The sequence below is a fragment of the Otolemur garnettii genome, unplaced genomic scaffold (genome assembly GCF_000181295.1).
Source record: "Otolemur garnettii isolate 467f Iridium unplaced genomic scaffold, OtoGar3 scaffold00020, whole genome shotgun sequence".
Taxonomy (NCBI): Eukaryota; Metazoa; Chordata; class Mammalia; order Primates; family Galagidae; genus Otolemur; species Otolemur garnettii.
The window spans coordinates 4,507,207-4,522,197 of record NW_003852415.1 but is presented as its reverse complement, the minus strand read 5'-3'; the positions used below and the strand labels follow the sequence as shown (position 1 = coordinate 4,522,197).

At 50.0% G+C, this 14,991-nt stretch overlaps 1 protein-coding gene across 1 annotated transcript in view; it reads right to left on the bottom strand.

Moving 5' to 3' along the window:
* Positions 1-452: 452 nt before the first annotated feature.
* Positions 453-14,991, bottom strand: part of ADCK1 (aarF domain containing kinase 1) — a 109,480-nt gene continuing 94,941 nt past the window's right edge. The window contains exons 8-11 of the mRNA XM_023511590.1: positions 9,208-9,357; positions 8,067-8,264; positions 2,492-2,685; positions 453-1,166 (exon numbers count right to left, since the gene is read on the bottom strand). Coding sequence (XP_023367358.1) covers positions 995-1,166; positions 2,492-2,685; positions 8,067-8,264; positions 9,208-9,357 — 714 coding nt within the window. The 3' untranslated portion in view covers positions 453-994. The remainder of the gene's footprint in view (positions 1,167-2,491; positions 2,686-8,066; positions 8,265-9,207; positions 9,358-14,991) is intronic.

The window sequence follows — 14,991 nt, the reverse complement described above, 5'->3', positions numbered from 1 at the left end:
CAGTCAGCTTTTCCAACCAAGGTCTCAGAGTCTTGGAAAGTGAAAGAAACCTCCAAGAATTAGGAAGTGGCCCTACAGGTTGGAAGGATTATAGAGATAAGATGCCAAGCAAAAGATCACAATGGCACTCGTCATTCAGATCCGCTCTTATCTAGTGGGCAGTGTGGACTCGCTTGCAATTCAAAATAAAACTCCAGGGCAGTGCCTGTGGCTCAAAGGAGTAGGGCGTCAGCCCCATATGCCAGAGGTGGCAGGTTCAAACCCAGCCCCAGCCAAAAACTGCAAAATAAATAAATAAAACTCGCACCATGAACTCATCCTCTGCAGCTCTCCCTGGGAAGCCCCAAGGAAGCAGCAACCAAGAGGAACCCAGGGCCCTTGGAAAGGACCAGGGCACACTCAAGAAGAAAAGGTACTTGGGGGCCGCTGGGGGGGCAAATGAGCTAGGATGAAAACCTGAAGTAGTTTTTATTGAAACACAGTACATAAAACACCAAAGGAATCACTGTCATAGCAGTGAATTCATGGCTACAACAGAGTCTGCCCTCAGAGGCCAAGCCACCTCACCAGGGTATGACACTTCTGGGGACTGATACAGCAAAGAGCGGGAACTGTTCTCTGGCGAGTTCAGAGACCATGCTCACCTCCAGCAAAATCAAATGTCCTATACATTCAGTGCACCTTCAGTGGCACGTGTGGTCCATCCTGACAATAAAAAAGGTTGATGGAAGTGAAGCGAGGAAATCTGACCCAATGGCACGTTCCAGGGGTGGGAAAGTAGACTGCTGAGTCTTTCCCTTGCAGAAGGCGAGAAAGCCATTCCACAGTTCAGCCTGAGGCCCTGAGACACGGCTGCAGTGTGGGAGTGGAATTCCAGAGGTGGAACATAGCAGCACCCTGGACAATGACCCTGGGGCTGCAGGCCACCATACAGCAAAAACAGGGAATAAGGAGTGAAAGGACACCATGAAGGGCCGAAGGACAGCAAGTACACTCAGTGTGGAGCAGGAAACAGCCAGCAGAGCAGGGCCACGGCCCAGCTGGGAAGCCTCAACCCCTTCACACGCAGCACCAGCTCATAAAGGTTGATCTGCCACAAGCTGAAGGCCTCGCTGAAAGAGATCTGTGTCCTTCTTAAGAATGAAGAGGTATTCTTCTTCCTGTGCCTGTAGGAAGGGAAAGAAGAAAAGAGAGACAAGACATAAAAAGGCAAGAAATACTTGCTCAGAACCATTCATAAAAATAGAGTGGCTATGGCCAAAACACTGGCTCCCTGCCCCTGGGGACTGCTCTTGGTTACACGATCACACCATTGCCCAACCAGGGATCAGAAGAATTCAAATATCAGAAAAGAGTTTTTCACGTAAGTGGGATAATCAAGAGAAGTTGTTTCATAGGGCATCAAAGTTTTGACAGAAAGTATAGTATAGTATAGTAAAAGTATAGTTAATATATGCCAATCCAGAATCCCCCAAACTCAGATATAATCAAAGCCTTTCCAAACTTTCTGAGGGTAAGAATCACTTGAAAATCTGGTCAGGTGGTCCTGGGTGGCTAAAGCCATTAAGGATTCATGCCAGCTCAATCCTTTCTACACCAACCAAAGAACATGATGAAAATTGGTGTTTATGATGATGACCTATTCAAGACTTCATTTCCTAAGCCCTCAAAGGAAGAATAAATCACTGTAGGCCCTTTCGGCATACAGTATATTTTGCTGCAAACTAATTCAATATTTGATAGCGGGTACATGGTACATTTGCCCATCTCCCTTCACCAGATAGTTTCCCAGGATGACCCAGTCTCTGCCTAGGATGGACAGGCTGGGCACTGACCATAAGTTAGGCCTCCTCTCATGGGGGAGGATATTCAGCCGGAGCACAGCCCTTCCAATGTATTTGCCACATTCAGTAGAAGGTCCTAGAACTTCACTTCCTGGAACTCTCTCTCTCTGAGGAAGCGCACTTCCCTTCCTCATTAATACCCCAAAGGTGCTGGGGCACCTAAGAGGATCTCAGACCCTGAGAGCCTGCTGGCCACACGTCCCTGAATCACAGTCACACCTGCAGAAGAAAGAACACTGACAGGGCTGCCTGGTGCCCTAGGGAGCCACGTCCTGGGACTGGTTAGAGGTGAGATAGGCACCAGGGCTTCCTGACCCCAAGCCCAGGGGACCCTTGCATGGAGCTGAAACTCTAAGAAAGCATCTCAAACTTTACTGAGGGTAAGAGCTACCTAGAAAGCTGGACTGAGAGGATGGAGACCCAGAATCTACTTAACAAGTATAGGTGGTTTTCTGTACCACCCAAAAATACCACCCCAAGGCATCAGTGAGTTCCCTAGAGCTATTTTCTGCTCCTCACTTTTCCTGCAGAGAGCTCTGGAGATTGGGAAGCTCAGGCCGGGTGCTGTGGACTCGTGCAGGAAAGTACAGGCAAAAGCAGGACCCCTGGGGCAGGCCAGGGAAAGGGAGACCATCATTCACACTCACTCAGCCAGTGCCCTGATGCAGCAACGGGACATGGTGAGGAAGGAGCTGGCGCTGGCGCGGGTGCCCAGGGCGGCCTCGATGCCACGCAGCAGGTCATTGGTCTTGAAGATGAGCAGCATCTGGCGTGGCACGTGGTTGAGGAGCTGGCTGATCTGGGGGAGGTAGTTGGCTGCATTGTTGCGGATCTCTGCATCCTGAGGCAGCAATAGGAGACAGAAATGTATCGTTGGAGTGGGGAGTGGGCAGTGGGGCCATGGTAGCGAGAGCCCAGGCAACCTGTGATGGAGGAGCTGTGGGAAGCTCTAAGAGAGAGCTTCAAGCTCACCTGCCTTGGCACCACCAGGAGTGATCCGCAAAGAAAAGTTTAACACAAGGGGCTGCATAGCCTGACAAATCCCTGCGTGATATTTCAGCCCAGCATGTTGGCAAACACTAGACATAGCACAGGAACACATCTCGAGGAGACACAGGTTATTCTCCAGGGCTTCCTTGCTGGCCACCTATTTTAGGCCAGCCCTGGAGAGCCCTGAAAACCAGTACCAACTAAGTCTGCCCCCTTCTCCAGCCAAGTGCAGGCTAGTACAACTCATAGGTCTGAGCCCCTGACCCCACCCCAACTCCAAAGTCCTGCCCCAAACCCTGCGCTCCACCAGGCCTTCACTGCCGACCATGTTTCGTTGCCTACCACAACCACTGCCTTCATCTCAGGAGCCTGCTTCATTCCACCCATAGCCGAGGTCATGATGCCCCAGTGCAGGATGCAGGGCTAGCTCTTCACACGGTCCTAACACCAGCTTCACACCTCCACCCATCCAGTGTTTCGGGTCTGGCTCCCCCTTGCTTCCCTGTCCTTATGCTCTGCATGGCTCTAGGCCAGTGTTTTTCAACCTGTTTTATCTCATGGTACAGTTGAACCTATAGTTAACTCCATGGCACACTTCAATTACGTTGCTCCAAGAAAAGAGTTAGAAAAAAGAATATACTTACTGTACTTTAAACTTCTCTCAAAAGTAATTTAATTAATGATCCTTAAAAATTCTCACTGCACATCTGAGATCCTCTCACTACACACCAGTGTGCCATGGCACACCAGCTGGAAATCACTGCTCTAGGTAACTATCCCTAGCCAGGATCGTGAATATGACAGTGGGGCTCTGACCCCTTTTCAGCCTCTTGAAAAATGATGATGGTAGCACTCTGATAATACTCAGTGCATTAATGTATTTAATCCTCACCACAGCCCTATCAGGTTGAGGACATTATCCCCATTTAAGATGAGGAAACTGAGATATTGAGAAGCTAAGGAACCTGCCCAAGATCCACCGCTAAGTAGACAGTCATGATTTAATCCAAGCATCCAGCCCTCCAGGCCCACGTCCTCACCCCCAGCAATGCCTCCTTGCCAACTCACAGCAGGACTGTGTGACCCCAAATCTTTTTTGATTCAGCAACCTTATCCCAACACTGGGAATGCTGCTGTGCCCATGGCTCAGCAGGACCCACAGGATCACCAGAGACAAAGTTGGGGAAGCGCTTAGTGCCCACAGAAGTCATAACAAGGGGCCAGCGGTGCTGCCAAAAGGCTTTCCCACCTGACTGCATGCTCTTTTCAGGGGGCGTGTATGCACTGCTGATAACCAAGTCACTGCAAAACTTGGTATGTCTCTCAGGCAGGAGCTATCGGACTGGAACATCTCCACACAAAGCCAGACACCAAGAGGTATCAGGGCCCCCTGCTTGAGGGAGAAGGCCAGACCAAGGCCCAGCTCACCAACATTGGCATTGGCCTGCCAAGAGCCCCTCTCAGCACCTTCGCCCACTTGGCTTACCTCCCAGAGGTCCCTCCCAAAGCCCTTGAGCCTAGATGTATCCTGATGGTGGGTGTCTGCAGTAGACCTGTCGGCTGCCCACCTGACAGCCACTACTTTCATTCTCCTTTATTGAGAGGACCAAATGTTGTTCACGTGACCCCTTAAGGTCATGCTATGCAGGGAGGCAGAACCCCTCCCTAGCCCCAGAGGGGAATCTGGATTGATCTCAGCCAGGACGGGCTCTGAGCTCTCATCCCCTTTCCATGTGGTTGGTTCAGGCACAAACCCATGACACAATTATGACCAATGAGCCATTGGTGGAGGAGGAGTCTGTTGGGGGACTTTGGGAAAGGTTTTCTTGCTTAAAGAAATGATAGAAGTAGGTGTGGTACCAGGCTCACACCTGTAATCCCAGCACTCTGAGAACCCAAAATGGGTGGATTGCTTGAGCTCAGGAGTTTAAGACCAGCCTGAGCACTAGCAAGACCCTGTCTCTACTAAAAACAGAAAAACTACCCAGGCATTGTAGTGGGCACCAGTAGTCCTAGCTACACAGAAAGCTGAGGCAAAAGGATCACTTGAGCCCAGGAATTTGAGATTACTGTGAGCTATGATACCATAGCACTCTACCCATGGAGACAGAGTAAGAGTCTCTCTCTCAAAAAAAAAAAAAATGTTAGAGAAGAAATTGCTCCTATTCTTGCCTCTGGTCACCACTGGATGAAGACATAAAGCTTAGAACTACCACAGTCATCTTGGAATCATGATGGAAACCCAGGGAATCACAATAGTTAGTCCAGAGCCCTGAATGCTCTTCTGCTGAGTTCCCCAACCTGGACCTGCCCACCTGTAGGCTTCTTGTCATGGAGAGAAAAAGTTCCTTATCGTTCAAGTCACTTTTAGTTGGGGAAAACATCACACCTGATACAATGTTGGAGGCTCCCCTGATTCTCAATGAGAGCAGGTTTCAGAAAAGCAGAGCCTTCAGATCCCTGAGACTGGGCTGGTTGCAGTGGCTAAGTTTACCCTCAACCTGGGCTCCAGACCAAAGCAAGCAAACGGAGTCAGTGTCTCCCAAACCCACACAGACACTTCCCTACTACAGACAATCCCAGGACAGCTGAGACCTTATAAAAAGATGTACAAGACAGGAACCCTGCCCTCTAGGCACTCACTATGTAGTTAGAAAGTTAAGACATGCAGACAAATAACTGCTCTGCAAGAGATTATGATGCACTTGTCCCGTGATACAAGTGTTAAGGATGAATCTTGCCAATGGTGATGAGGGAAGACTTCGTGGAGGGAGAATTCTTCAAAGGACTGGCATTCAAAGTAGGTCTTTATGAATTAGTAAGAGGGCAAAACCAAAATTATCTCTTAGTTAACAAAAGCAGATATACTAAACATGTACCAGCCTGTGGCTTTACTATCTATATGCTAAAACAGCTAAACTTGCATCTCAGGGATAGACTTCTTTGAGCTCTAGTCTTTTTTTTGAGACAGAGTCTCACTATGTTGCCTTCAGTGGAGTGCTGTGGTGTCACAGCTCACAGCAACCTCAAGCTCTTAGGCTTAAGCATTCTCTTGCCTCAGCCTCCCAAGTAGCTGGAACTACTGGTGCCCACCCCAACACCCAGCTGTTTTTTTGTTGTAGTTGTCATTGTTGTTTGTAAGGCCTGGGCTGGTTTCGAACCCACCAGCCCCAGTGTATATGGCCGACACCCTAGCCGCTGAGCTATGAGCGCCAAACCCAAACTCCAGTCTTAACTGCCCAAGACATCTCTGTCTGTTCCAGAGAACTGTTAACTACCACCACCCAAATATATCTTTCCCAAAGTCTTCCCCATGTCAGAGAGTAGCACCAAACCCCACCCCATAACATCCCCAAAGCTCACGCACAACCTTGGCTCTACCATTTCCCCTTCTCCACAGTCCCTCTCAGTCTCACCTTCCATTGCCAAGGCTCCACCTGCTCTTCTCTGCCTCTCCTGCCACCAGGAGATGACAGTCTGAGCCCCTGTCATCTCTTGTCCTGTTGTCCTGGCCCAGCCTCCTAAATGATCACCATGCTCACCTCACCCACTCAAAAGAGACACTTAAAAATAGCAAGTCTAAGCATCTCCCTCTTCTGTGTAAAGCTGGTCAAAGGCTTCACTTTATACTGAGAATTAATCCAAACTTCTTTCTGTGGCTTATAAGGCCCTATGTGATGCCTTATCTGCCAGTGTTTCAAATTCCTCTCATCCCACCATCTTCCTCTCCACACCACACTCTTTCTTTCCCCTAAGACTTGGCATGCCTGGGAAGCGTCCTTCAAGCTTTTCCTGGGGCCATGCCTTTCTTGTCCTTCAGGCCTCAGCTTAAAGGTCAATGTCTCAGCAGGGTCTTCTCTGAACACTGACTCCAGCTCCTCACTCGCAGCACCCTGCCTGTTTCCTACATGGTACCTAAAACCTGCAATTATTCCATTTTCCTATTTGTTCACTTGTTTACTGTCTGTCTCCCTCAACCAAAGTGTAAATTACATGAAAAGCCTGTCTGTTCATCACGGGATCCTCCACCTGTAGCCCATGGTCCAGCAAAAACAAATGTTTGCTGAATGAACGAACTTCAGGAAGGATGGGTAGGCATTTTACATGCACTATCGATAAAGCAGAAATGATTGTCCCTGTGTTACAAAAGGAGGGAGATTGTCTCTGCTCATCTGCAACGGCAAGCTTCAAAGCTACAGACACCCAGGGCAGCGGGTGGGCATCTTTGCCACAAAGCTTGCTGGAGAATGATGTCAGTTTTGAGGAAAGTGGAGCCAAGAGAGGGCAAACGTGACCTCTTGGGTGACATGGTTGAGAATCTGGATCCAGCCATCCCTAAGCCACACAAGGCAGCTGACAGGGTAAGCAGCTTACCCCAGCTCAAAGAGGTGATAAAAACTACCCAAGGTCACACCACTAGGAAGGGAAGGTGCTAGAACTACAGCATAGAGCTTTCTCACTGCATGATCAGGACCCTGCCCTTATTGTGAGCTGGAGCCCCTGTCTGTCCCCCACGTGGACTCAGGCAAGTCTGGACAGCTTTGGAATACTGATAGGCTAGGAAGACAAAAGTCAGGTCTGTGGGGTACAGAGAAACATTCTGGATTGGAGTCTACCCCAAGCCAGGGAGAAAGAGCTCACCCCTGGAAGACTCTGACACCCAAACAGAGGCAGGTGCAAACACAGGAGAAGGTGCTTCCCAGATCTGTACCCTGCCCAGACTCCACAAGACTCTTAGCTGGATCCAGGGGAGAAATAAGCTACAAATAAAGACAGAAAAGCTATTTCGCTAGCAAGTGTGCAAGATAGCAGGACGACCAGCACCACCTGAGTGCCACACGGGAAGAGAAGGATCCTCTCGACGCAGAGCCTCTGATGCCCCGACAGGATGGCACCAGGCAGGGGACAGCTGAAGTGCTGCCAGATGTGTCTACGAGACAGTCTCCAAGGAGTCCCTCAGGTTCAGGGGGGTGGGTGTGGAGGAAGCCTGAAATCTTGTGTGAGCAGGTTGGAGCAGAAGCCATGAGTCTGGGCAATGATAGCTACATGACCCTGTTTCCACTCCAGACTGGTAAGCCCTGGTGGGGATCCGGAAGCTACCCCTCCTTCCCTCCTCCCATCCAAAGGCACTGACTATGTGACGTCTCCCTCCTTGTCCAGTACCAGCTCTGATTCTGCCCCTCCCCGCACACAGCCCGCCCAGGCTAAAAGAGTCCTTAGGCCACCCCCTACCTCAGAGGCAGTGACTGGGGCCCGGCTGATGCCCCTGTTGACAGAGTCCCACGACCGGGCCGTCAGCATGCAGGCAAACAGTGGGTAGAGGTCGCCGGCTCCCAGGCGCTGGCTGTACTCCTCCACCCTCCTCAGGTCGGTCCAGATCAAAGACTGCCAGAGGCGGCAGTAATCCAGGCGGAACTCTTCGGTGAGCACCTGTGGGAGTCACAGGGGTAGGACCTGAGCCTCCTTTCCTCTGAAGGCCCAAGTTCCTGGAGGTGCAGACCCCTGTGGGTTGTGCCTCCTCATAGTGTCCGCTTCTCCCCCAAAGTTCAGCCATCCCAGAAGGCCCAAACCCAAGGCCACTACGTGGCAAGAACTGCTGGCCACCCACCAAAAGCTATATTCTCTTCTCCCCAGGTGCAGGCTACTTTCTGACTGATGGAATGTGGCAGAAGCCCCACTTTCAGGTCCAGCCCACAAAAATGCCCCATGCGTGCTCCTCTGATCCCTCCCCCCTTCGCTGGCTGATAACACCCTACCTCCATGGAGGCCTGGGAAGCAGAGCCCTGCAGCCTCCTCTACCCACACAAGCAAGCAATAAAGCTTCTGTCCTGGCCATCATTCACTCTGGGGCCGTGTGTGACCATAGCTAGCCTACCTCAAACTAATGTATCCTACTGCATGGAGTCCTTCAGAAGAGGCAAAGATTTGAGGCCTGGGGGTAGGAGCAGAAGACTACTGGGGACACCTCCCCAGAACCATCTGCCTCATGGCATCAAGCCAAGCCCCAGGTCCCAGATGGCAGTGAACTCCCTAACTTTGAGGCAGAATTTCACAGCTCATGCATAGGACAGTTTACTCCCTAGGGTCTGAGCTGGCCTGAGGTTCCCTGGGAGGGCACAATCACATAGACATCTCCCTCTACTCCTCCTGACAGTCTGTGAAGGAAAGGAAATCAACCCCACCTTACTGAGGAGGAAGCCGAAGCTCAGAGAGCTTTTGAGACACTGCCTTGCACAAAATGACAGCTCCTAGGAGAGGACACAGCCCTCTTCAGCTACCTAGAACATGTGCCTCCCACTTCTGGGCAAGTCAAAAAGTCCAGCGGGCTCTAACCCCCAAGGCCCTGAGGCTCAGTGGGGAAGGCCTCTTCTACCTGGTAAAGTCCGTGGTCCAACAGGACGATCTCTGCCTTGCCTGTGCCCGGGTGCTTCCGCACCAGCACGTTGCCTGGGTGGGGGTCGCAGTGCACGAAGCCATTGACAAAGATCATCTCACTGTACATCTTGCCCAAGTGGCGTGAGATCTGTAAGAGAAGGGAGGCAGGTGGGAGTTCCCCTCTGTTCACACCTGTCTCAGGGACTCCTACTCTGACCCCCTCAATCTGGTCACTTCCAAGAGGAGGCCAGAGCGATGTGGCAGGCCTGAGCACTTGTGATGGGAGTGGTGGTTTAGGATGTTGTCATTCTTGAGTTTAAAGATGGAAGCCAAGCTCCAATTCATTCCTTCCTAGCTTTAGCCACACATCAGACTCTACCAGAGCTCAGAAATGATGTAGGTGGTACCAGGCATCCGTGACAGTTCCAAGGCGACATTAAAGTGTGGTGAGGTGGAAGAATGCTGCTTCTGGTTCTGTGGGGGCCCAAACTCTCCACTTTCCACACCTGCCCCTGCCCTCCCCCATTTCTCTCTTCTCTACTTTCTTCTCAGTCCCTCTTCATTTCTTCCCCAAAATTTAGAATGGGTTAAAAAGCCAGCTCAGGGAGCCACTCCAATCAGCCCTTCTCCAGAGCACAGGGCCAGGTGCTGAGCCTCAGGAGTAGGTTACCCCGGCTCCACCCTCCAAGGCTGCCCCACTGGCTTCCAGCCCTGCTCCACTCCCCACCAGAGCCCAATGCTAATCTGATTTATGATGTCTGCACAGAAGAAATGACACTAGAGAGGCCATTTAAATCATCCTGTCACTGCTGCTCTCCCTGCCGAGGCGGTCTTCTTATCTCTACTCCCTTTTTTATTAAAGCTAAAAGCCTCTTCCCAGCTAGGGAACAGCTGCTGAATACAGCCAGACCTGGACCCACAGAGGGTCTGTCGACAGGTTTCCAGGGGACAAAGAGATGCTCAAACCAGAGAGCTAACATACCAGGACACAAGCTGAGGGGCATTCCTCTCAGCTTTGGTTGGACCCCATGGTCATTAACAAACCTAGCCCTGTCAAAGAACAGCCCAAGAGTTGGAGAACGCAAGACTAGGACCTTTCAATAACGTCTCAAGTCCTTTCCTTGGCCTACATAGTCCTACACAGCTGGGCCCTACTTTACTCCTGGACTTACCTCACATTCATTGACACTACAGCCACATTCCTTTTCTCTTTCCCAGTGATCTCTGTGCTTTCCTACCACAGGACCTTTGCACATGTTATTCCCACTGCGAGGAGCATTCCTTCCATGTCCCCTTCGCCTGGTTCCTTCCCTCCTTTGCTTCTCATTCCAGGTCAGCATAACCTCCCTGGGGAAGCCTTCCATGACCTGCCAGGCTAGCTGAGGTCTGCCCCATCCCCAGACACACTTATAGGGCACTATATTTTTCTTCACAGCAATCATACACACTCTTTGTGTGATTATTTGATTATTTGATTAATGAACATCTAGCCCACTATCAAAAACTCCCAAGAAAGCAGGGACTGGCTCTGTTTTCTTAAACAGCTTTACTGAGGTATAGTTTATATACTATAGACTGGCTCTATTAGGTATCCACTTGCTTGTAACATGTGAAATATGCGAATGTAGGACTCTGGATTTTACATGCACAAGACCCCCCATCTCTCCATGTTTCCTGAGATGCCATGGTTCCTGCTTCTGATGTTAATCCTCACCCCATTAATCTCTTCTCAATCCCAATCAGTTATAATTGGCCCCAAATTAAATACTTAAAAATTAAATTATTAACAGCCCCTAAAGGTAGGTACAATTATGACCAATTTTGTAGACCTGGAACTGACTCATCTAGGTTTAACTTACCCATGGCTAGAAAAAGGTCGAGCCAGGTTGAGCTATGACCCCCCAGCCTTCTAGTAACTGCTATTCTGTGCCAGCTCACTCCTACCTCCGCACGTCTCAATTGAGCTTTGTGACCCTAAACAAGTTGCTTATGTTCTCGGCTTCAGTGAAATGGAAATAATAATAGTGCCACTCTCATGGACAAATGAGAATGCCACAGTGCTTGTGACCCAGCAGCCTCTCCTAAGCCGCTCTGTGGTTGTTGTTTCTGATCCCGCATAAGCCCCCTGGAAGGGCAGCAGACTAGGTCTCACTGTACCTTTGTCAGAGAGGAAGACGTTTAAGATGCTATGACAGGGCTCCTGCCATGTTGCTGGGGTGACACAGACATCCCCATGCCCAGTGTCTATTTGCATTAGGAACAGGACTTTGCCCCAAGTTAAGTTCTCAGATATAGGGTGTCCTGGGGTCTCTATTTTCTGTTTCTATAGAGAGGAGGCCCCAGCCAGAGCTGGCCCTGAGTGAGCCAGCATGTCCCCATCTCTGTGCCACCAAACTCCTTTGCTATGTTCTTTGGAGCTCCATGGAGCCATGCTTTGGAAGGCTATATCTGCCAAACCAATTGCATTTATTAAGTAATCATTCATTTTTATTTGTCAAGGACTCATATAAGGTCCAATCAGGGCTTCTGATCAGCCCAAGATAAGCAGTGCAGCCAGACTGAGCTGACAGAATTCCAGCCAAAAAGGAGAGAAATGACATTTCATTTAGTCTGGGCAGACCTGTCATGGGAGATGTATGATCTCCCTCAAGCCTTCTGAAATATTGCTAATCGCCCTGAGCCCCCTATTACTATACTGAAAGATGGCCCCTAGGGGCTGGGGATCAGGACAGGGGCCCTGCCCATGAGGGGTGAGCTTCTGCTGCCAGGGGGCACTGCTATTTGCTGTTCATACTCACATAAGCACAGCCACCAGAGCAGCCCACCCCATTTCCACACCCCCATCCAGCCTGGTGTCCTTCCATTTGGGGGATGCTCTGGATGTTTGTTTAACCAGAGCGCACCAGGGCAGATGGGCGGGGTGGGGGAGCAGCCAGCCTCTGCCAATGGCTCCACTCTGGGGCTATCCTGATTCTGTTGCTTTGGGCACCAGTGAGCTGGGAGATAAGTCACCTTCCTTCTCAGTCTGGATCTAAGTTTCCTCAGCAGTTAGGTGGCATTGCTGGGGACACAACCTTCTCTCTCACCCCTTCCATAATACTCTATGTCTCCTGGTCCAGAACAGGCAAGTGTGGACCTAACACTGCCCCAGATCTGCGGATCCTGTGGCATCTGCACAAAAACAAGGGAACACTGTGTGTGGCAGCAAACATGCCCTGCCAGGCACTGCTCGGGCACTTTGCACTGACTGACTTAGCCCTCACTCTGGCCTCTACAGGAAATGGTGAGGGAAGTCAGACACAGAAAGGGAAGAAGTCTGGTCCCCTGGTCAGCAGTTAGTGAAGCTGGGGTCTGGCTCCAGAGAACAAGTTACCAATGGCCAGGCCATCCTGCCTCTCCACTCCCAGGGAAGCTCTTCCCAGAGGCATCAAAAACTTCGGGAGATGCACCCCTCACCCCTGCCACGCAACACAGCGCACAAGATGTTCCATTTGGAGTAAGGAGTCCCAGTAGGGAACCCAGTCAGCTAACCCAAGCCATACTGTAAACGAAGCCATGGTACAGCACCACGACATAGCTTTTCATTGCTCCACAGAAAAAGAATGTGCCACTCATGTAAGTGATTTCAGCAATTATGCAATGCTTTTATTCTCTAACAGGGGTGGCGGGGGGAGCCAAGAATCTATAAAAAGGCTGAGTAAAGAATTAATTTAGTAAATAATATTTAAATCGAGAAGTTATTTTTGGGTTTGTCTCAAAACTTGAATTGGCTGAAAGTACTTTAATTATTCTATAATTGCATAGATTAATTTATTCCCACCCCCAAGAGAAAGACTATTTCTGTTCCTGGGGGGCATCCTGAAAGCAAAGCCAAGATCTCTGAAAGCAACAGGAGACTAGTGTTGTAGGATATGAATAATCACATCAGTAGCCTGATATTAAGTATGAGGAGGTTAATCATTCAAACTCCTTTTGCCTTTAGCCCAGCCTCGGCTTCTAGTGGCAGAACAACTTGGAAGGCCAGAACAGACCACTGCCTAAAGCATGCAGAGATAATCTTCCCCGCCAACACATTCCCAGGAACCCTCTCTGGGCTGTATAAACCTCAGACAACTTGCACTGCCCAACACTGAGGGCAAATTTATCCCTGGTGCGGGACAACCTTGGACTAGTAGACACTGAGATGAGGTCCCTGCACAGAAGGTACTAGGAACCTCTTCAATCACACATGGTATTGGGAGAGGTATTACATTAGAAAGGAGAGGTGCCAGGTTAATTGCAGGAAACTGGGGCTATTACTCTCATTTTGGCCTTTCAAGGTGCCTGGTGAAATCTTCCATAGGTTAGTTCTGAACCAGGTCATCATCCAAGAGCCAGGGCATGGGGTATCCACAAAGCCGATAAAGCGTCCTCAGGTCTCTGGCCAGAGAGACTCCTTAAAGTTACTTTGGTTACCAGAGGGGATGGGAGAGGCTCCTCAGGGCCTTGGCTGTTGGAAGACACAGAGAAAGGGACAACTGACATCTACTTCAGCAACAACTCACTCCAGAGAAGTGTTTTTTTTTAATCTTTTCCACCTTACCTGGGTCAGTATGAAAATCAGGGAGAAGGCAGGCTTCTTCTCTATGTGTTTCCCCATCTTTTGGTAAATACTGTGCTGCTAGCACCAGGCTGGGCAGAGGGTCGGTATCCCAGCACAGTCCAGAGTGCGCTGGGCATGACACCATGCCAAGTGCTTTACATTTCAGTCATCAAGCAACCCTGGGGGTCACTCTCTTGCATCCCACTTGACAAAAAGAAATAGGGCTTGAAAAGGGTGAGCAGCTTCTCCAAGGCAGCATGGCTTGTAAGGAGCAGAGCAAGCCCCAGAATCCAGAGAAGCTGATTCATAGCGACACTGTTACCCACTCCCCACACCTTTGCTGCTGAGGAAATAAAGTTCCAGAAAGACATCTTGCGCACCTGGACCCCTCTAAAATCTTCCCTCTGAAACAAAATTCTAAAGATTTCGTTCATTCAAGAAATTATGGAAGGATGGATGATGGAAGATATTGTCTCTCTGGTGATTTCAGGGTCTTCGTGCCCCTGCAGCAGCTGCCCCACCCTTGTCTCCTGGGTATCTTCTACCAGAGAGCCAGGAGGTCTGGCAGGGGGGAAGCGATGCTGAGCAAAAATGTCCTATCCATGCAGAGGTGGTGGTGGTAGAAACGAGGGAAAAGGCAGAAACTTCAGCATCACTCTGGGGGACGGGGGTCACCATAAGCTTAATCAATGACCATTACTAACCTCTAAGTCTTTGTACTCACAGACAAGAGGCAGGTGGACAGCAAGGGAAGCAAATCAGATTCTCAAAGATTCTAGGGAGAAAGACATGCCTCTGTGAATAATGACCTCATGACATGAATTATAAGTAACATTATTTTTCAAAACTTTGCAGCTTGCAAAGTTCATAAATGACTCGAAGTAAGTACTGTTATCATTCCAACTGCACAGATGAGAAAATTCAGACTCAGAGGAAGTCACTTACCCCAGGGCTCCTGGTGAACCACGGCAGAGCCAGACACCATCTCAGGAGCCCTCACTTTAAAGCCCTCTGCTCTGCCCGCCACAGCACCCAGCCTCTGTGAAGCTGTACTAGCCCTAGCTCCCCTGCACTCTGTCCACACCTCCATCATGACATCAGCCCACACGTGCTAGGTGCTCAACAAAACGTTTGCTGAAAAGTGAGTCTGAGACACCATCACTGCTCCTCCAAGGATGCAGGATGGATTTGAAAACTACT